This window comes from Columba livia, chromosome 5 (assembly GCF_036013475.1).
Source record: "Columba livia isolate bColLiv1 breed racing homer chromosome 5, bColLiv1.pat.W.v2, whole genome shotgun sequence".
Lineage (NCBI taxonomy): Eukaryota > Metazoa > Chordata > Aves > Columbiformes > Columbidae > Columba > Columba livia.
Window position 1 is genome coordinate 19448272 of NC_088606.1, and position 23445 is coordinate 19471716.

Here is a 23445-nt window from a genome sequence, read left to right on the forward strand (position 1 = left end):
GGGTGACGGACAGCCTTCTCTTATTCACAGTTCTTTATTTCAGACCATCAGTTAGTAGGGCATTGCCACAGCCTGAGAAACTTCAGACGAATAACGTTGGGAAAAAAAAGAGACCTATAGAGGTAAGAAAAAAACCTGATCATCTCTTCCTTTCCTTTTAGGATGGGTTTGGTTTTGTTTTGCCGTAAATTGACACATTTGCGGACATACTAAACATAAATGTATCAAAGATGGGAATATTGAATAGTGACTAAATAGCAAAAAAGTGAGCGTTGTTTTTTTTTTTTTTGTAAATCCAAAAAAGCCTGATATTACTTTTTCCTGCAGAGGAAATGGAGCACAACTTTGTTCTTAGTAACAATGAAACCTTTTAAATGTGGTGTTTAGAAAGCAATATGTCCCTTTTAGATAACTGGATTGTTAACACGTGTATTATCACTATATAACTAAGCATCTTTTACTGCAAATTTAAAAAAATAAATTTTAAGACTTTGTTTAAAATTCATTATTGTGAACAGTTTTAAAAAATATTTTTGTAGAATTTATTAATGATATGTTTAGTGGCCACCTGTTTTGTTTTTGTTTTTGCTGGCCAAAGCAAATAAATATACTCACTTTTGCCTAATCCAAAGTGGAAATTTCATCTAACCTCGAAAAATGCATATACTTCATATCAGCTGAAGTATCTTCTATGATATGAAACAAAGTGTTTGGTGTAGCATAATAAACAGCCCTTTGTCATCAGTGTTCTAGAAGTTTTAGGTTGCAATTCAGCTTTCTTAATTGCCAGCTGAAATAAAATTATGAATCAATGGTTGTCATCCTTTGCTTTTTAGTATCTTCTTCATCAAGAAAGAGCTGTGTTCTTCTTGGCTCACTGTGATATATTTGTTTAGATGCATGTGTCTATTGTTTTCCATGTATAGATACATGTGTGTAAATATTCTCCAGCATCCACCAAACAGAGGTGAAGGGTGACATGACTGTGTATGGCAAGACTGAGCAGCAATGGCAGCTGGCAGGGAAGGCAGGATCTCAGCTTCTGTTGCTTTGGGACATCATTAAACTCTTTTCCTTTACTGCATAAGGAGATATTTGAAAAAAAAAATCCTGGAAAAGACTGTGAAGTTCATAATTGCTTTAAGGCTTTGAGTATCTAATAGGTGTAAATGTCTTTTTTAGGACTTAATTTTGGAGCTGGTATTTGGATACCGAGGCAAGGACTGCAGAAACAATGTGCACTATTTGAATGACGGTGCTGATGTAATATATCATACTGCGTCTATTGGGATCTTGTATAATGTGGCAACAGGTAGGAGAAAACCCACTTGAGGAGAAATGTTTCTTTACACACATGGAGTTACACTTTATGAAGTACCTGGTATGATTTAAATCTTACAAAAGTATGTGGGAAAATTATTAGCTGAAAATTCAGTCTGTAGAGGTGATTTGTAATAGCTGCATAAGCAAACTAAATATATCGAAATGTTTCTGGTCATTGAATTTTGAAGGAAGTAAAAATTTGATTGCTTTTCTATTAGCTTTCTGAAATTTGCTTGTTAAAATGATCAGAAACTGTTAAAACATCTGAACAGTGGGGTCATTATAGTTCTTTAATGTTTTTTCTAAGACTAAGTTTTGGGGTTTTTTTTATTTGGTTTTCTTTTCAGTCCACCATATCACATACATTCATTCCCAACAACCAATTTAGTTTAGATTACTTAGACCTTTTAAGGAGCTACACAATGCCATTTGTTTCTATGATGTTTACGGAACTTGACATAGAAAACTTGACAGAGTAGTTTGGAGTTATTCAGTGCTCTGTGTTAAAATCAAGGTAAAAAATTAGGACTTTCTGTTTTCTGGTTTTGAGCTCCAAACTGCAACATCATCATAACACTGTTTTCTAACAAATATTATAAAATTTTCAAACATTAACCATGTCTGTATCTGTATAAATGTTTTAATTGAAGTTGGACTTTTGGTTTTTTTAGGCTCTCAGTCTTTTTACCAGGAACACAATGATGATATTTTGTGCCTCACTGTAAATCAGCACCCCAAGTTTACCAACATAGTGGCAACTGGCCAAGTAGGTATGTTTGTATTTTTGTAAAAAGAAATTAACATAAGAGCATGCAATTAGGGCCTTGTGAGTTCACGATAAATCACAAAAATATTTGATTATGCTATCTCCGTTTGTATGAGTGTTACTCAGTTACCTGTCCTCTTTATTTGTTTCTTTGAGTGTAATTTAATAAAGTTGAAAAAAAACCATTAAGGCATGAAAGATGTTTAAGCTTATCTTTTGTTTGGAGTGTTATCAAAAGTATTTTTGTAGAAATCTTAAGCCCCATGAAATTAGTCTGGTTTTATTTAACTATTAGCTTGTGTTAGGCCTTCCAAAGAAGCTTAATTGAGCTGTTCTTCGCTTCTATATGGACTGACCTCAGAATTCTTAAAATAGATGTCAATTTATGTAGGTTTTATCATTAGACAGATGCGTAGTATCTGCTTGGTGCTTTGATAATAAATAGTCATAATATTCTAGGCAGAACTAAAACTCTAATTGTGTTTTCCTACAGATAAATTTAGATTTAGGGGGGAAATATATAGGTTTCATAGTAATATTAAAATTGATCTATGAATTAATGAGGTTTTAAAAAAAAGACAATAAAATTTAAAAGATCCACTGTACATCTGCATAGCTGAACTAATACTGCTGTTCCTAAATTTTGCAGAACAGTGTAATTTTCGTACTCCTATAACCCAATTGCACTTTTCATACCTTCAGCAGGTTCAAATCCCCATTTTTTCCTTAAAGTATAGAATACCAAAAAACTTTGTATACTTTAGCCAGAATAGACTGTTTTTTTTCCCCACTGTAGGTTTGGTTTGGATGTTTCATTTAAATACGGTCAGTTTTTCAGAGTTTATTATCTGCTCCCCTGTGTCTTTTGGATATTTAGATACATGTCTTATAAACATTGACTCATTGATAGTAGTAACCGTTTAGCTAAAATAGCATTATTTCTTGGTGAATTTCTTGTCTCACAACAATTTAAAGAAATCATTGATGGAAATTATTTAAATTGAAAAAATTATCAGCAGATTTTTGCCTATAGTGTGATTGAAAAGAACATTTGCAGGAATTACAGACCTTTCATTGTCTTTAGGAAATTGCTTTTTCAGTGTATTTCTTAATACGCTGTTAAGCCTGTTTGCCTTTCCATATGATAGAATATATAGGAGGAATGTAGGCATAATGTGAAAAATTGTTCTTTGCGTGGATTTTCTTCAGTGTTCATCTTACCTGAGAAGAAATACACGACCCTTAATGCTTTTTAATTTTATAGTCATTTCTACATCAACTAGCAGTAGAACAATTGTAAGTGTTTTGTAACACGTATTAAGGCATACAAATCAGGAGCAGATGACACTTAAACTGCAAAACATAGTTTTAAGGAGAGAATTAAATCTGAAAAATGAGCCGTAAACAAAGTATCTTCAAACTACACTTATTTTTAGATTCTGAACAGATGTTAAGGAGTACATTCTCCATAAAGAACATACTTAACTGCTGCTACTTTTCCTACTGATATGACTGGCACAAACATGGCTTCACCATTGTGATTTAAATCTTCAAGAGATTTACAGAAACGTTATTTCAAGTATTTTTAAACTGTAATGCTGTTGTGCAGAGTCCCGGTACCTGAAACTTTATAATCCTGGTTTCTCAATGCTCCTATAGAAGAACATTGGTTTTATTTGCCATTTGTCAAGATCAGACCCAAGCATTCTCCTTCTTAGGAGAACAACAATGAGCATTTTTTTTTTTCAGTTCGTTTGTTAAAATATCAGTAGCAGGTAAAATGTGGGTTTTATTTAGTTTGGCAGAGAGAGACCTAACATACACCAAAACTAGACTTTTGTGTTGTAACTCAAAATGGAAATCAAAATAAATTCATTCTGTGAATTTTTATTTCTGGTGTGACCACCTTTTATCAGTAATTGTTCATCTTTAACACTAAAAGCAGTATTGGTGGTGCTGCAATGCAGAGAGATGACATCAAGGTGTATGTTAAGGAATTACACTAAATGTGCCGTATATTTTCTTTAGCACTTATCTTACTTCTGGTCTAATTATTTTTCTGCTGCTTTTCCATTACAGGAGACTCAGCAGATATGTCAGGTAAGGGAAATAAAATTTTAACATCTTCAGGTGTAGTTAGCTTATCTAGTAGCTGTCTACAGCTTTATAGGACGTAAATTCATTTTTAGTTTATTAAAACCCTGTATCAGTGATATTACCGTCAGCACTGAATATAAACCACAGCAGCTCAGCAAATTGTAAATATAGAAACAATTAAAATGTTAGAACACACTTAAAAACTACTTTCATTGTAACATATTCCCTTCTTGTTGCCCAGTGATTAGTGAGTTCTAATCCATACTGCTACTGTAGATTCCTATGTGCTCTTGCAGGTTTTATAGACATGTTGGGGCTGACAATTAACATTTCTTTTAGACACTCAATTGAATATAATTTTTAATATGCATTTCTAAAGTAAATTTCATTGAGGAGGCCTAGGTGACTGAGTGAAAAAAACAATCACCTTTCACGTTTATGTATGATTGTCATGCAGTTATTACCACTGATTCAAAATGCTTGGTATGACATCAATTTAATTTTTTCTGCATCATTCTGGGTCTTTGACAGTTTGACAGTCTTGACTGAACTATTTCTTATTAATATGTTGTTTTTTCAACTGTAGTCTTAAAAATTCATCACCATCATGTATGAGTGAGTTCATTGTTGAGTAGTCATAATTGTCCTGTGACACATCTTCAGAGATGCATAAATGTGTGTTCATTTGTACCTAGAAAGTATAATAATCTTCATGAGGATCTAAAGCTTGTTCTGTGAAGAACAAATGTACTATGGCATTTTTAATGTGTGTCGACTTCTTTTAAATTTGCCAAATTGTGCTTGCTCTAAGGATGGGAGGAAGAATATAGGTACATTTTCCCACAATTTTAAACCGTATGAAAGAAGGAATGATGATATGGTTGTTTATATCAAAGAAGATCTCTAGTCCTGCATATAATGCCTGGAGACTTTCCCTCTCTCACTTGCCTTCTTCCTACTGCAACTTCAGTTTGAGCTTGTGTATATTACTAAATTCTGTTGCCACTGCCTGAAACCAGCACTTTAGTTTTTTCTTCTTCTTTATGGAACCAAGAGTCTGGAATCCAAGCTGCTGCCTGCCTTCATTAGAAAGTTGCGTAGTTTCAGTTAAAATTTATCTGTGGCTATTTGGCACCTTTCTTACTGACAACTTTTGCTTTTCTAGTTTCAGTTTTCTGTTGCCTACAGTGATGTAGGGGGTTCTTGAAACAGTAATGTTTGTAACAGGCTGGAAGGGCAAATTAAGTTTGATAATGACTTGGTTTAGACTTTCTTCACATTACTGAAGCTATTTTTTGTCTGGCTAGCCTATGTTAGCTTTATCTAACTTCTCCCAGAAGGAGATGACATCTTAAAAAATCCCTCATGTGAGAGTGGATGTTGAGCAGCTGGAATACTTCACAGGAAGACTTTTAGAGGGAAACCATCAAGTAGGAGGACTCGAGAGTCCACATTCTCCATCCTGCAAATCTGAAAGATTTTGTCAGTTCTTATTCATGGAATCTAGATGACAGTTTCTGTTTGCCATCCAAAATAAAAATTTTGGCCCAGGTTATAGAGGAGGTGCACAGGAAAAACCTGTTCAGAGCCATAATAAAGCTTTCTCTTTCCTCAACTTTCCATAAGGACAGCAAGGTGTTTACTTAGAATCTTGAGACATGCCAGTTGTTGCCAACCTCTCCCCTCTCCCCTCTCCTCATTTTAATGGCAGGTCTAATGGTGCCATGAGAGGAAATTCCAATGAGAAACAGAAGAAATTAGGAAGATTGTTCTAAAGACTGTTTTGGAACAGTTCTGAAATTGTGCACAAAAACTTAGTTTAATGTGTCTAAAATTTTACCTAGGTCCCTGTGCCTACTTTTTCCAGTCATGTGTGCCTTTGAGGGACTGGATTGATCTGATTAGTAACACAAAGCATGGACCTGAAGTAGATTTTAGTTTATGTGAATCTGGGTCTATGACAGTAACCAGTAATTGCCAGAGTTTACATTCAGATTTACTAGAGATCAGAAGTAAAGAAACTTGAGAGAGAATCTTAATGTCCTGGAAATGGCCCAGGTGCTATTCAGAGATTGCAAAGTGGACATGGATGCCATATCTTTGGAGAAGGCATTGCATTTGGAAAAAAAAAAAAAAAGCTGTCATCATAACAGAAATAATCACGTGTATTAGTAGCATGGAAAGACGGTTCTTACTGAACAAACTTGCAGTCTAGACAATGCAAACTAAATTAAATACCTTAGTTCCTCTGCATCAGTAAGCAAGCTGATTATTCAGCTGATGTTCTAAGAGAGCATGCATTTCAGACAGATGGCCATTTTGTAAAAAAGGAGATTTTGGTCTTGCACTGTAAACTAATTTCTCTGTTGCTGTCAGTTGTCCAAGAGCCTCTGTAGAAATTACTTTCTTGATGATCTACTCAATATCTATGAAGGTTTTTGAGTTAGCATGCTGAGCTGAGTTTTACTAGGAGAAAAACAGGAGAAGACAACTTGCTTTCAGAGCTTCTGCTATGCTTCAGAAACCCGCTAACAGGTTAAGCAAAGTTTTCATCTTCAGTAGTGTAATGACGCTAACTTCTTAGTCCTGCTCAGTGATCCCGTTTGCTGTAAATTGGTTTCCAAAGGGAGGCCAAAATCTCCTTTCTTTTTTATTTTTCTTTTTTTTTTCTGTCTGACCAGAACACTTTTTTGTCTTACTAAAAAATATTAACTGCTTCAATAAGCAAACCATTAGACATTTTCAAAGCATATGCTAATTACATGTTTTTGTATTTGTGTAGCTACAGCTCCTTCTATTCATGTGTGGGATGCAATGAACAAACAGACGCTGTCGGTGCTGCGGTGCTACCACTCCAAGGGCGTTTGCTCAGTTAGTTTCAGTGCCACTGGCAAACTGCTACTCTCCGTCGGGCTGGACCCCGAACACACCATTACCATTTGGAAGTGGCAGGAAGGTAGGAAAGCGATTGGTTTTGAAGGATGTGTTTATATTGTATAGAGTTATGTTGGCTTGAGTCAAGAGCAATTGTAACATAAAAATATCAGAAGATCAAAAATGATTACAATAAATGCTGAGCACTATGCACTATACAAAAGGAGGTAAACTAAATGTGCTTACCCGTTCTAGTAACTACTAAATATACCTCCTTTGGAACTGTTGTGTGAAGATCAAGATAGTTCACTGATTTCCAGTTAGAATAATTAAAGAATATTGTAGTCTTCATCCTTTGTTTTTTTCAGTCATTTCTTTGCTTCTTGGTAAAACTTTTTATAAGAACTTTTTTGCTCCCATAAGAAATGTTCTGTTCTTCTCTGTTCTTATTCTTCTTTAAAGTCTCATTACTGACTAGGTGGTTGCACTTCTAAAATTATCCCCCCAAAATTGCAAATTGTAGAAATGTGATGAGTACAGTTCCTCTATGCAGCTATGTAATTGGTGTCCTAAGCTGTACTACATGTTTTCAGATTGGCTTTGATCTGAGTTCAGGATTTAGGCTAAAGCGACTCAGTCTGCTCCCTTCCTCACCTCCTTTCCATTTGGCAAAGCCATGCCCAGGTTATGAAACTGATTCTCTAGCCTTAAGGGTTTATTTCCTCTCCCTTTGGAGTTTTCCATTGATCAACTAGTATAAGTCGGAAGTTTAAAGATCAGCTATAAGGTTAATAAAAAGTTGATCCTTCACAGCTTGTCTGCTAGATCCTGTGGAGCTGGATGTGATGTCAACGGTGCATTTGTACAGTCTTGGGCAGGATGAAGGGTGTGTGGGAAGAGCCCAGGCAGCAATTCACTGCTGTGTCAGGCAGAACGTGCCTGTGCTCGTTCCTAAGAGTTGATACAGATTCAATACGGCAGCCACAGGTCCAGATCAAGGAATCTTCATATGGGTCAAAATGTCTGATTTTAACACCTCTGAAGCGACTGGAAAAGCATTACCTGTGAATCTAAGACCGTATGTAGCAAAGTCAGTTTCTGCATTTTCTGCAGAAAAAATTAAGTTTTCTAACTGGAGAAAATTTGCAGAGAAGTCATTCATTAGTCTCTTGTAATTTGTCCAGAGTTTGGGATTTTCAGAGGAGTCATAGGAATTTAAGAGGAAATGGAAATTTACTTGGATCTGAGATCCTAACTCTTTTATACTTCTGAGGAAGTTGGAAATTATAAGTAGATGGCACCTTCATTAGGTACTACACTTTGCTACTGGGTCTTATTAAATGATCTGTTTTTTTGAATGTCATCTTAGTTTAGTTTTAATTTAGGAGCAGTCTGTGCTTTTCTTCTTGATCTGTGTGGTCTTGGATCACTCGTCGTTCTCCATAATTTTCATTTATTTTTTTAACCATAAATGTCTGTTTTTCTCAGTGAATTCAAAATGTCCGTTTTTTTTCTGCCAGGTGCCAAAATTGCCAGCCGAGCTGGTCATAACCAGCGTATATTTGTAGCAGAATTCAGACCAGATTCAGATACCCAGTTTGTTTCTGTGGGAGTAAAACACGTGAGGTTCTGGACACTGGCTGGAAGGGCTCTTCTCAGTAAAAAAGGGCTGCTGAGCTCCATAGAAGATGCTCGAATGCAAACGATGCTGTCTGTAGCTTTTGGAGCGGTATGTACCTTAATAAACTATTTTAAAATGCATACAAACAAAATTGTTCTTACTCTTCTGCCTTTGTTCAGTTCAGTCAGACTTTTCCAACATGCTAATGAGTATGCCAGGTTTTTTATTAAACTCAGTTTAGCATTTCTGATATATGCCTGCTAGTTAGAACTAGTAGCAGCTTTCTTTAGAACAAAAAATTAAAAATAATATGGATTTGTATGCTTTAAAAAGAAACAAACGTAGGTGCTTTGGAGTGATAATACGCTGCTTGGTATTTAATATAGGTAAAACAAAGCTGACTCCAGACCGCAGGAACCAGACAGTAGAAATGAGTCTAATCTTACACCCACCTGGGAGTGATTTTATTATAATTGGTATGCATTACTTCTGAGTGATCTGAAAGCAGCGTTGTCCTGGGGCATTCATGAACATCTATGACTTAGACGACCACAGTAGGGTTTTGTTTTGCATTGGGTTTTGTTTGACAGATGCAGACTTTGTTGCTAAGTTCCACGGCTTTGCCATTTCGGGAGTTGCTCTGTATGAGCAGCTAGCCACAGATTTCTCTGACGAAGTGGTGTCTCTTTCCTATTGCGTGCATCACTGTCCTGCTTGCTGATCTGCCTGTTGAGTTCAGACTGAACTTACACTATTGATTTTGATTTTTGAAACTGTAACTGGCCTGGGGTATCATTTTTCATTAGACCATCTCTTTTCAAGAGTGGTGTCTCTCTCTCAGGTGCATCTGATTTAAGAGGAAGTCCTACAAAGCAACAAGATACCTTACCCGATGCTGACTGTCAGAGATGCACAGCCCAGGCATGAGCCTGGTTTGAGAAACCTCTGTGAACTTTCTTGTGGATAGACAGATTCTTAGCGCGAGAGTGAGAGTGTAGGCTGAATGTCCTGGAGGATGGAATGGGGTTGTTTGAGGATGCAGAGCTTGCAGAGGTTTTGGAAAAAGCTGTGTAAACTGGATAAAGATGAACCTGACGTGTTCCCTGTACTTCTTGTAGGGAGCATTTCTGGGAGTGCTTTTCTTCCTTTATTTTGACTCAGAAGAAGCCAGTTGAGATGCTCCTAAACAAGAATTACAAACAGCCCAACAGCTGTGATCTGCTCCCAAGTTCCAGTCCTCTTTTATTTACTCATTTATTAGGCCATCCTCTTCACACACCCCTTTAAAAAAAGGATGTAGAACATCAACCCACCTCAATCAAGGAGAGTGTTCTTGCCAAATCTATGCATGAGTACTGGTACTCTAAAATGCTACAGATGATTCTGAATTTTAGGATTGTTCACAGAAGTTACTAAACCAGTTTTGCTCAATAACCAGTTCCTGCTGCTTTTAAGTATATCCTAATAAATTGCCCTTAAATTTCAGAGGTAATTTAATTTATTTTTATTACCTTTCAAAAACAAGCAGAAGTAAAGAACAACAGGCGGCTCTTAGTTTCTTCATGAACTTAGTTTTCTTCATGAACTAATAGTGTAGTCAAGTGAGTATGTTCAGCTAGCAACAAAATGGCTGCGGGCATGATGTACATAGCAAGAGAGTGCGAATTGTCTGTTTATGTGAAATGGCTGAAACCATAGATAAACTTATGGCTGAAACCATAGATAAACTTATGGCTGAAGCTTACGTCATTGCATTTGTTTTTGGCATGCAAAGCCTATTAGCTACAAGAACGCACATTTCAGACTTCCAGAGACAATAGTAGCTCATTGTTCTGTCCCTACAGGTTCTTATTATCGCTTCCACAATTTCCTCTTCTACAACAGCAAATAAAAGCAATCTAGCCTAAATGCAAATGGTGATGATCTTTATTTCTGAATGTTTTTCTGCCTGCCTCACTCGGAATCAGATGATGAGCTTATTTTTCCCCTTTTCAGAATAACTTGACATTTACAGGTACTATCAGTGGAGATGTTTGTGTTTGGAAAGATCACGTGTTGGTACGAATTGTTGCCAAAGCTCACAACGGACCTGTTTTCACAATGTATACCACATTGAGAGATGGTTTGATCGTTACAGGAGGCAAAGAAAGACCGTGAGTCTTCTTTTTTCCTTTTTCTGCATGCACATGTTTTCATTAAAAATGGTTTGGATTCATGCCATCTAACACCTAGGCCGTTGAGACATCAAAGCCAGAAGAGCAGTTGTTATTGGATCCCTAAGTAGGTGGTAGGAAAAAAAGTAGACACCACCTCCAAAGTGCAGGTAAGCCCCCATGAGCTTCAAGTACCTATTTTTTTTCCATTGATTGATTGTAAGAGAAAACCTACAGTTGCTTGAATCCTGGCCTGTGTGCCTTGCTTAAGTACCTAAAGTCAAGGGAGATGAATCAGAATCTAAATGCTGTACAAGTAGTTCTTCATAATTATAACTTCTAGACTACAGTCATCGTTCTAAATCACACGTGCAAGCTTCTTCAGGCATTTTATGGTGACTTTATATTATTTTGGTTAAAAATAATAGACAAGTCTAAAGTAATTTATGTGAATGGATTATCAATTAAATTGCGTTATAAGTTATGCAGCATATTACATCATACAGGTAATGTTCTTCAGGTACAAATACACAGTTATCCAAGAGCTGATACAGTTCTCTCTCCTTAATCTGAAAAGGGCTGAAGTGTTGTAGTCAAAAGTAGTTTGAACTCACATTATTGTGTTACTAAATGGTTCAGTGGTATTTATCACTACAGTAATATTTTGAGAGAAGGCAAAAACATTTAGTTTGAAATATAACTAAGCATTAAAAAGTTACCTCATCCGGATTACTTCCTTTTCTGAAGTTGAACTGAGGTTGCTAATGTAAGTAATTTGCACAATTGTGACTAGATAAATGGATGATAAGTAACATAACAGCAGAATGCACAGCTTCTTTTAAAGTAAGGATCTGTTTAGTTATGATGGCAGAGGCAAACTGTCTTCTCTCAAATCTAAGGTGTAGCAAAATCCTCTGTTTCTGGGCTTGTAAACAAAATATCTCTTCAAGCATTTTAATTTTTTTCTTACAGCCTTGCTAATGATAAAAAAAAAAAATCATGCTTCAGCTGCAATCTGAATCTGCAATCTATCTGTTGGCATGATAGTGCCCCATTTTGCAGGACACAGGCCACTTACCTCCTTTTCCTTAAACAGTCCTTAAAGATCCTGGTTGATATAAAGATCCAGCTGAAAACTTATGAATTCCTGTGCTTGAAAAATTTTCTTCTACTATTTATAAAACATCACGGTGATTTTATTGGCAGAAAGTTCTCCATACCATTTAGCTTCAGAGCCTCTTAACAATTAGTGTTTGACATGAAAGGCATAGTAGTGAGTAACAGTAAGAAACAAGAATTCATCTTTTGTGGGAAAATGGCAGTATTGAAAGTATACAAAATGAGTTCTCCATTTAGGAAAATTGCATGTTTGCTTCTGTTTGGCATTCTTAATTGCAGTTCAATGCCTCTTTTGATAAAATGTTTTTGCTGAGTATGAAGACCAATCATATGTCAAACAGTGCTATTGGGAAGCAAAGAATAGTGCATTGGAAGGACTGGAAATTTATAATTCATTACAGTTCTTTTAGTAATAATAGTACAAAAGCAGTAATTGTGTTTAAACTTTATGGAGTTCGTTGTCAGGGTTTGTTCAGTAATCAAAGTTGTAACACTGGCAGGTCAGTATTGTGGGATGTGATATTCTATTTTGGGGGAGATTCTTTTCTCTTTTAAGACAGTAAAAACACGTCCCAGCTCAACTAGAAATACCAGTTTTATTTATAACTGTTTCATTAAACATTATCTCCTTTTTAGAAACTTCTTTCATTTCAATGTGCTCTTTACTGAAGTACCAGCTCTCTTGAAAGTGGGAAAAGGGAAACATTTAGTGCTTTCATGATTATTACTTATTAGTTGGGTATTTTGTGCAATTAGCATTGTGTGATTTTTTTCCTGTATCTTTGTCATTTATTTCACAGTAGTAAAATACATCTTTCCTGTTTCCCTCAACTATATTTTGATAATCTCTGCCTGTTTTTATAGTCAGATGGCAGTTTGTTCACACACTTAAGTGTTCCTTTGACTAGACAAATTGCCTAAGAGCTCCTAATTCAGAATAAGCTTAGCAGTGACCCTCTTTCAACTGGTTCTGTAAAGCAGTACAATGAGGACTTTGAATCAGTATTTCTTGCTTAGTTTGGAGACTCAGCATATTAACATCACCTGTTCAGTAAAAACAAATTGAAACTAATGATTTAAAATATACTATAGTATCTCCTTTACATTACATTAAATAATATAGTCCTTTCATACATTAATTGTCTTTTTTTGTGCCAGCCATTATACTCATGGTTTTTCCTGATTTCTTCATAGTTCAAAGGAAGGAGGAGCAGTTAAACTTTGGGATCAAGAGCTGAAACGATGTCGTGCCTTCAGACTAGAGACAGGACAAATGACGGACTGTGTTCGCTCTGTTTGTAGAGGCAAGGTAAAGCAATCATGTCTTTAAAATAAATCTTATAATTTGTGGGTTGATCTATAGCATTAAATATATGACAAATTGCTTCCTCTTTCTCTTATACAGCAGAAAAAAAATCTACTTTGTGAGATCGTTATCTTACTTAAGACAATATCTATGTATTTTTTTGTTAAAGACTAAGGATTTCTATTTTCACACTTCAAATATCTGACTTACAAGCAATAACTCAACTAGCATAATGATTTATATCCAGCTTTGTACTTCAATAAATCATAGAGGAGTTTAAAAATAAATTATCTTGGATTATTTGACTACTTGAGCTCAGCAAACCTTCTTCACAGAACTATAGCTTTGGATTATATCTTCATTGCTGTTCATCACAAGTAGTTAATGTATTATATCAGAGATAATTCTTTCACTGTTGTTCAAGGGGAAAATTCTCGTTGGGACAAGAAATGCCGAAATAATTGAAGTTGGAGAGAAAAATGCTGCATGTAACATTCTAATTAATGGTCATATGGATGGACCAATCTGGGGCCTCGCAACACATCCTTCCAGAGACTTTTTCCTTTCTGCTGCAGAGGATGGCACAGTGAGACTCTGGGATATTGCTGAAAAGGTAAGTGTTGGAGAAAAGTTGTTGTTTAGGAATAGGATGGAGTGGTGTTGAGGACTTGAAAATTGTTTTTTAATGTGTTTGGAGACTAATGCATCAGATGGTGGCAAACTGTTAGCATAAGGTAGTTTTGAAATACAGACAAATAGAAACATTTACTCTTCTGGGTTTTTATTTCTTCACAGAAGATGCTGAACAAAGTCAGCTTAGGCCACGCAGCTCGTACTGTTTGTTACAGCCCAGAAGGTGACATGGTAGCTATTGGCATGAGAAATGGAGAATTTATTATCTTGCTCGTGACGTCTTTAAAAATTTGGGGGAAAAAAAGGGACAGAAGATCAGCGATTCAAGATATCAGGTCAGAAAATACAATACCTTTGTCTCTTATAGTATTCTTTTGATGTTTAAAAATACAATTTTATGTTCTGAGGAGCATTGCAATGGTATTTTAGGGAGCTGGAATCAATGAGTGAATTCCCACTCTGATAGTAGGAATAAAAAGGAAGGAGGTACATGAAGATGAGCGACAGCAATCAGTCAAAAAACAGGCGGTACCATAGGGGGAGCATCAGATGCTATTGCCAGGGATTTGTTAAAAATGCAGGGTGAGTGGAGAAATAAATGGACAATAGGGAGAGACCATCGGGATCAGGGGGACAATGAGAAGGTGTGAAAAGGAGCAGGGTGAGATGCTGTGTAGGAGGTAAAATGAGATCAGAACTTTATAGGTGAAGACCAGATTGTGAGAGATGGTGGAAATGTCTGACTGACAGTTTGCCCTTTGTTGGGTTTTGCTAGAAAGGAGTTAGCAGAAGTAAAATTTTGTTTCTTCTCAGTGGAGGACAAGACTGTTCCTTCCAAGAGATAGATCGATGGTGATGGGCCAAGGGAAGCTTCAGGAAAGCAAAGTGGAATGAGTGGGAGGAATATGAGCAGACAGGGACCTTGCTGCAGGAAGGCAGGAGAGCCCTGCTAGCAGTTGGAGGGTTGCTGGAATCAGAAAGCTGTTGCACAATATGTCTCAGAGATAACTGAAATAAAGAGACTTTTCTAGTAACACAAAAAGGGCTGCGAGGAATCTGTTCAGCTCAGGAAGCTACTAACCAGAAAGGAGAACTGGAGGAAAGAAACCACTGTGCAAAGATACATTGGGCAGATGAAGGCTTTGATTTAACATCTTTTTATTGATTACATTTCATCTAGAAGGTCTGGCTTTTCTTCATTTACAGCATTTTATTTTTCTAGTTTGTAGCCTTGTAAGTACACTGTAAGAGAGTCGAAGTTGTTGGGCTGTTGAGGTGATAATGAGATCAGATAATGAACAGAGTTATTCCAGAGACGTTCCCAGTTCACTTATATGTGACAGCTGTACCAAAATTATTGCCGCCTTCTACTATATATCCATTCCCTGAAATTTTTGTTTCAAAAGGTATTTTCCATAGCAGACAAAGTACTATGCCTCCTTCTTTAGTTCTGGATAGCAGATAACTTGAAATTCAAATTTATCTGTGCTCCTCAAATATTAGAATCTATTGTAATTGCCAGCATGTATTCATAAACACTTTTACCTGTTCAGGTTTAGCCCAGATTCTCGTTACTTAGCAGTCGGCTCCAGTGAGAATGCAGTGGATTTTTATGATCTGACGTTGGGTCCCACACTGAATCGAGTCAGCTATTGCAAAGATATCCCAAGTTTTGTGATCCAGATGGACTTCTCTGCAGATAGCTCTTATCTCCAGGTATCAGTCATTAATTGTTCAAGATTCGGAATGGAAGATGCACTCGTGACAGATACTCTGCACGTACTCTCCTTTGGCAACTGATAAATTTTGTAAGGAAATGTTGCAGTAGTACGTTACTGTCACTAGACCGTGACTTTGTTGTAGTGAGAAGTGGTTGATGAAAATGGTTATTCTGGGTACTAAACACAATAAATAAGCATAGAAATGAGAAACAGTTTTCAAAATCACTGTAATGTGTCTCCCTGCGTTTTAACCTCTGTGATGCTGATGGGCCATGTTAAAGAGTGCAGACTGTCATTCTGTTGGCCCCAGGGACCTGTGAGTTCTTCACATCCCTGACCAGAAGGGCAGCATCACACCTCGTTTCGGTGACAGCCTTTGTGGAGCAGCACCAAAATCGTGGTGTTACACCTCCCGGCCACAGGTCTCAAGACATTTCTTAAAATCAAAATAGAGTAGGCATACTTCTATTTCTATATTTTGTTCACATCTGAGAGGAGGAGTAAGCTTCTTTCACTGTCAAATCAACATCTACAGGCTGAGATAAATACATTTGTTTCATCTTTTTAAAATATAAGATTTCTTACTCTATCTCACTGTTGCTTTATGTTTCTATGTATTTTTGAGAATTTTCAACTCATTGAGCAAGTTTTATTAATAGTTAAGTTACTTGTAGACTAGAAGATAAGGATCAAGAAAGTGCTTTTCAAAGCACTTTAGAATTGTATTTTCACCTTTTCAAACAAGTTCATGTATTTTAAATTCTCTGTGGTCACCTTGAAGGTCTCTACTGGGTCTTACAAAAGGCAAGTCTATGAAGTGCCTTCAGGAAAACAGCTTGTGGACCAGGCTGTGATCGACAGAATAACATGGGCTACTTGGACAAGGTAAATGATTCACACATTTACACCTGTTAAAACACTTGTAACTTCCAGGAGAAGCACCTACTGTGTAAAAGCATATTTCTTCCCTTCATTCAGACAGATATGTTTGCTTTTAACATACTCACCTGCTCTGGCAACAGATCAGGTAAGTACGGTACAGCAAAAGAAAGCGCATAGCAGATTCCCTCAGTGGAACATGAGCTGGTTGACCGGTGAGGACATCTGATAAAAACTGATGTCTCTGATGTGTGCCTTTCTATCCATCATGGATCTCTGGTTTCATATCTCTTACAACCTCTGTTGTTTTCATTGTGCTGCACAATTTACCTGGAATACTGCACTGTTTACTTCAAAATAGCAATTTGGGGATAAGAGTACATGGAAAATTAACACATAGCAAAATAGTAAAATACAACACAAGAGTGTGGTAATACAAATTTTATTTACAGTATTAGGCTAATGGTATCTGTGTATTAAAGTTGTTATTAACATTTGCATATTAAAAGGTATACAAAAGTACTTTTAAATACCTTAAAGTTATTATTATGTTTCATTCAAAACAGTCTTAGAAATTACATGAAGAATGATACCATATTTTATTTTTATTTCATGTTTAAATAATGTATTTTATATTCTATGCAAATCTTATTTTCTGTGCCTTATTTCGGGCCACTTTGCCTGCTTTCAATTTTTGTCCTCTGAATAGCACCCTTGGACAAAAAATGAGAATAAATACATGAAAATTTTCCACATATGAACCACTTTAACCAGTAATAATTGTGACTGTTTGCTGCAGGACACACTAAAACTAGAAACTTTTCAGAGCGCTCTGAAAAACGTGTTTTGCTAGCATTCTGTTTTCTGTTTGGGTAATGCATTTTTTTCACCTCTTTGATATGAAAACAAGAAACTTGTGTTTTCTGACCCCATTCAGTATATCTGAAACAAATCATTCCTTTTTGAATGTAGTGTACTGTGCTCTGATTTGGGGGGAAAGAATCACATAAAAATTCCCAAATAATTCACCTACTAACAAATGAGAAAGTGCTTGTTTCTGTGCATTCTTGGAAGTATGCATTTACATTTTAAGCAGAGCTGAATAAAAAGCAACTTTTCACAAAGATTTCCAAAGGAATTTTCTTATAAATGTTTTGTTTGAAATCTTAGGATAATTATTTTCTCTGTTTAGGACAATTTCTCTCTATCTGATTATAGTGAAGAATCTTCACCGGGCTCAAGGAAACTTTTAATCTAACTGATATGAAAATGTTACAGGATCAACAAAACATAGTTATAATAAGAATGTACATGTTTTAATTTTCCAAAAGCTGGGATGTACTCATGTAATGCTTATGCTATGATATTCAGTTTTTTATTGTCCTTTCTTTATTCAATTTTTGGCAAGTGCCTTACTGGACAATATAAGGACTATTGATTTCACCTCTGCTTCTTAGTGTTGTCCTGGGCCAAGTTATTGTGGGAATTACGTCACTGAATCAGTGTCAGAGGCACTTATGGAATGATACAAAACTTGAATACAGAATAAAACCTATATGAGATGCATATGTGCAAGAATAAAATGTAAAAATTACGTTTCTATAAAACTGGTTACAATATGAGGGCTGCAGAGTATTGCCTTACTCTATTGTTTTTTCAAGAGTCTCTCGCTGTTCTGTTTCAGTGTTCTAGGGGACGAAGTTATTGGAATCTGGTCCAGGCATGCTGAAAAAGCTGACGTGAACTGTGCCTGTGTCTCTCACTCGGGAATCAATCTTGTAACAGGCGATGATTTTGGAATGGTCAAACTGTTTGACTTTCCGTGTCCTGAAAAATTTGTAAGAACTCGTTTTTGCATCGTTACAAGTAGTGTTGATATTATGTTCTTGAATTCTATTTCTAGAAGACATAGGATGAAAATATTTCCTTCTCTATATTTGTAGCTTTTAATGAGTCTGTGTAACTTTAGCTCTGTAGTCTGATAAGTGTGCGTCGCCTCAGAGTTTTCCTACCTTTTTGTGCAATAGCTCCCACTGTATGGTTCTGTAGATAATACTGTCTGCCAGTATGAATTTGCATAGTGCCTTCATACTGAAAATCTCAAAGCCCTTAGTTTTATTTGTCCACATCTCCAATCTCCATTTGACAGGTGAGGAACACAGCTGGCAATTTTAGTCCCATCTGTGTGTTTCCATGGATGAAGAGTTTACAGATTTTTCACTAACACTAGCACTGTTAATTTTCAAGATTTGAGACTGCTTACAGACTTGTAATGACAATAATTTTTGCAGTGTTAGGAAATCTACACAACATGCAGGAGTTATTCATGTGGCAAGACATATTTCATTTTATTGCGTTAGCTTGAGTATTGTTCCAAATTTGCAGGTGCCGTCTCATTTGGTGACAATTTATTCTGCATTGCAGCTTAATAGTAGTTCCCCTTCAGGAGATCTTGCATGTTTGAAAAACCTGTCTAATATTCTGAATGATATAAATAAGTGATGCAATAAAAAGGTAGATAAAGACACGCATGCCCTGTTTGATTTACGAGGACACAGAGTATTTCGACTCTCATTTTATTGTTGTTTTGGCTTTGTTTTGTTTCATTTTTGCTTTGTTTAATTTTTTGTTTATTTTTTTCAGGCAAAACACAAACGATTTTTAGGTCACTCTGCCCACTTAACTAACATTCGATTTACAAGTGGAGATAGATACGTGGTCAGTGCTGGAGGGGATGACTGCAGGTATGTATCCTTTCCATTACTGTCAAAAAGTACACAGCAGCGGACAGTCCATAACAGTATAAATATAAAGCCCAGGTTCAGAGTCTTCAACTTCTGTGTGCTTGCTTTTCTGTTTGTATAGAAAGAAATGGATATCTGCAATAAAATAAATAGCCCAGATATTAACATGAGCAGTTAAGGTTTAAAAAATTAGAATATGTTTACATCTGTATTCAGAGCATCTTATTTGTAACTGATTTTTTCTTTTGACTGTATTAGCCATTTCTTTTAACAACATTGTAGTCTTTCATATCTCACATTTAATATCTTTCTGAAAACACAGCTTATTTGTTTGGAAATGTGTGCATATGCCTCATTGAGAGAGACATGGAGATTTGCGAAGGGGACACTGCATGAAGTACCAGGCATGGAATACCCAGGACTGCAACGTGACATTCTGCTGTGCCCTGCATGCGTAAGGAATGGTGCTGATCCCAGAGACAGAGCAACCTGTCTCTGAACGACAAGTACCTGGAGCCTGTCTGGAGGATGGACTGCAACAAATACAATGAGGCCGTTAGGGTTGCCTCAGTATCGGATAATCCGGGTTTGTATTTCACTCACTGCCAGATGTTGAAAATGAAATACGCAGATAAAAGAAAGAAGTGAATTGTTAATCAGTGTACAGTTTCACGGTAAGATCCTAGGGTTTTAATCAAAAGATGCTATTTCTGACTTAGTGCTGTACATTGATCTATTTTCAGCATGAATGTTTCTCCTTTAAGTTTTGGGGTCTCAGTATCACTGAAAAAAAAAAAAAAGAGTATTCCATATTTTACTACTGAAAGAAATCATATATATTAACACTTAAATATATAGTATTTTAATAAATCTTTAATTATTCTAATGGAAATTTCTATGGTCAAAAGGAACCATCATCTGGTGAAGCAGAAGATAAGAGAGCTGATTCCTTAGGACTTCGATATTTCTGTATTTAGAGGCCTGGGTCACAGTCATGTCTGGTGAAAGCTGTTTGATATGCATGATCTTCATGGCTAATTTAGTGTTTTTGTTGCACTTAAACATTAAATTAGTTCTGTGAGCAAAAATAGATTTGCTCTCTTTGCGAGTGCCTTGCCCACAACCTAGAAGTCTAACTCCAATTTTTGCCTTGTGAATAAAAGTATTCTCAGTGGAAGAGAGATCATTGCTGTGCTACTTGACTGGGCGGTTAGCCTCTGTGCTGGAAATGTGGACTAGGGTGAGGACTTTTTGGTCTTCATAATCGATAAAGCTTGGGATGCCACCAGTTGCAAAAATAGAATTTCATAGCAATATGAGTTGATTTTATTTTCTCAGCATCACAGGGGGGATTCAGAGAGAATATAAACTTTCCAAACATTATATTTTGTACATTTGAACTTTTTAACAGAGTTAGGACTAGCTGGGAGAGGTCTCTATTCAGTTTTATGTCACTATTGTAAAAAAACAGCCAACCATATGCTTCTTTAAATGGACCTGCTGTCACCTCTAGTGTAAGTGCATTTATTCTATCCTGCAACATAACTGAGGCTCTAAGTTGAAAAATCATTTCAGTGATAATGAAAACCTGAACAAAGCTGTGTTTGGGGTACAAGTGAGGAAGATTTCATCAGCTGTTTGTCTAAATCGTGTAATAGGGATGCATTGCAGACTGAACCTGGTTTTTAATCAGTGCCGTTAATTTTCATGCAACATAGAAGGGAACAGAAGTCACTAATTATCAGCATTACTCTCATAATGACATTCTGCTGTGAATGTTAAGATTGTTTTCTCCATGCAAGCCAGCACTGCTTTAACAATTGCATTTGTTTAGGCCCCTCAGTAGGCTTTGATATTATTCTACCCTTGCATTCTCTTATGCTAGATAAAACTAAAACAGAAATAAATCTCATCTCTTCTTGTAAGCATCTTGTGTACATGCTGGTTATAGAGGGAATGGAAGGGCTTCTGTGTAGAAAAGGGGTAGAAAAGTTAATGAGCCAGACTGCCGTGCTCTCTAGGTGCAAAAATGCTTGCTATATGCTATACAGAGCTAGTTACCCAATGGTCTTAGATAATATATTTTATATATAAAGGTCTAACAAATGTTTATTTTAAAGAAGCTGACGAACTAAAAGATTATGATGTTTCTCAGGGTGATGGTTCTTAGCAAAGTCTTGCCAGTCACGCAGCTGCTGTTTGACAGGGGCACAGGCTCCGTGGATTTGCTCATGAGCGTATGGGGAGATCTTGCTGGTAACATTTTTTACTTTAGGGGAATTGCAGTTGAGAATTGAGACTAGACCTGATCTGTCTCATAACCTTGTTGCCTGCCTACCTGTTTTATATGAAAATTAGTATCTGCCATTTAAATCTCATCTATGCCAGCAGAATCAGTTGCCGAACACTATTCCATAGCTGTGGTTCTATCCCTTATTAAACACATCTGTGCAGAACTTCTTGACTTGAAGTAATACTTGTCCTGCCTCTATTTTAAAGTTGCCTTTTGTTGGTGTAAGTTGGGTGGCTTTTAAGAGCTCCCTCATAGTCCTTCCTACTCAGATTGCCAGGTCAAAGTCCAAGTTTTTCTGCCTCTTTGAGTTTTCCCCTCAAAATCCCAGTCTTGGCGTCTCCCAGCCTGATAACCTCCTGTAGACCTTCCCCCAGTGAAAGAGCTGTGTGGACTATTATGAGGTTTGTTCCTCGGATCCCTGTCTCTGGCCATGTCCTCCTCTCCTGCCATCCCTTCGTTAACGCTGTGCCTCTCCATGGATAATTAGTCCATTGGTGCTTTTGCCCCGAGGAGCCCGAAGTCCGCGCCAGCGGGGCCGTCCCAGCGGGAGCTGCGGTGGGGCTGCCGGGGGGCGCGGGGCTGGTGGCAGCAGCAGGACACTCTGAGCATCCAGCTGCTCCCCCAACCCCTCCCCTGCTGTGAGGTGTGGGGATGGCAGCTGGAAGCTGAGGAGCTCTTGCAGAACAGAACTACCAGCCTTGTTCCTCCTACAGCAGCCAGCACTCGTAGCGTTTTCCCTGGCAAACTGCTCGGTGGTTTGCCAGGTAAATGGGGTCAGCCAGCTGGGAATGGTCATGGATGCTGGGCAGTGAGTGGAGCCTCAGGTGCCGCTTGCTTCCTGAGGACAGTTTGTAGCACATTTTGTAGGACAAGCTGCACTTCTGTCCTGAAGAGAACAGCTGGCTGTAAGCATGGTTAACAACGGCAGCTTTTTGGTCTTTTGGTCTTTATGCATGCGATGGTGCTTGGTACTGTGCCTCATTTGCTGTTTACACAAAATGCTACTGTAGTCATTTCCTAATTGTTGCCACCCGTGCTTGAAGCACGTGTAGATGGAACAGGCTGCCGGTTTCTGTAGGCGGTGGGAGCTGGTGGCTGGTTGCTCAGCAGAGAAGTCAGGATGACAACCCTGTAGGACAGGTCAGGGAAGAAGCTGGAATGTGGAGGGACTGGTGACAGCCTTTTGTTTGGAAGAATCAGAGAGAAGAAAGGTGGGCAGGAGGACTCTGAAGCTGGAGAAAGCCTTTTCTGTGGTTATATAGGCCCAAGGAAGGGGAAGCAAAAGTTCTTTGTATAATTTCATCACTCATAGTGAATGATTTCATTCTCTAGCTTTATTTTCTCTCTAACTATTCCTGGCTAGCAACAAACATACATTTAAGCTTTTTAAAGTCAGCGACATTTTTTGTAATAAAAGAAATAAACCAGAGAACCAGTTCAATAAAAGCAAAATGACATTTTGCCTGAAAAAAAAAAAAAAGCCCCCTTGAAAGCTGTTTATGTCTGCTTAGAAAAAAGAGAATGAGAGAAGGAAAATCCAGCTCCTAGGAGTGAACAAATATTAAAAATGAACACATTTAGAACTGAAAATTGCCATAGTGTAGGAACTGAGGAACACAGTTGAGATTAGGACAGACAGAACAAATTAGCCAAACATATTGAATCATCGAGACTTGAAGTCTTAGTTTTTCTCATTCTTAAGGAGGCAGTCGTTATAAATGACTTTCTGATCTTGATAGGGAAGGCAAGAGATGGTGTAAAACTAAAGATTAGGAAAGCATTTTAGAAAATTAAGGCTACTTCATCACTTCTGTTGACAGCTGAAGGAAAGCACACATTCCAAGTAATTTCTGACTTTGCTCAGTATCAGCATTTCAATATTAGCAAGATTTATTTCAGAATAACTCTCGACTTCG

The 23445-nt window shown here is 37.1% G+C and overlaps 1 protein-coding gene across 7 annotated transcripts in view; it reads left to right on the top strand.

The window, feature by feature from the left end:
* The window catches only part of EML5 (EMAP like 5), a 115965-nt gene extending 92868 nt beyond the window's left edge, over positions 1-23097 (top strand). For 2 of the 7 annotated variants that reach the window (XM_065063718.1, XM_065063715.1), the window contains exons 28-42: positions 44-122; positions 1183-1312; positions 1995-2093; positions 4169-4189; positions 6969-7142; positions 8581-8789; positions 10677-10834; positions 13148-13262; positions 13684-13872; positions 14055-14227; positions 15446-15608; positions 16395-16498; positions 18177-18330; positions 19136-19236; positions 19559-23097. In XM_065063718.1, the coding sequence (XP_064919790.1) occupies positions 44-122; positions 1183-1312; positions 1995-2093; positions 4169-4189; positions 6969-7142; positions 8581-8789; positions 10677-10834; positions 13148-13262; positions 13684-13872; positions 14055-14227; positions 15446-15608; positions 16395-16498; positions 18177-18330; positions 19136-19236; positions 19559-19595 (1906 nt within the window). In that variant the 3' untranslated portion in view covers positions 19596-23097. Of the gene's footprint in view, positions 1-30; positions 123-1182; positions 1313-1994; positions 2094-4168; positions 4190-6968; positions 7143-8580; positions 8790-10676; positions 10835-13147; positions 13263-13683; positions 13873-14054; positions 14228-15445; positions 15609-16394; positions 16499-18176; positions 18331-19135; positions 19237-19558 lie in introns of those variants that run through there. The other 5 variants (XM_065063716.1, XM_065063717.1, XR_010472827.1 and 2 more) reach the window with 5 other exon arrangements.
* Positions 23098-23445: the final 348 nt, after the last annotated feature.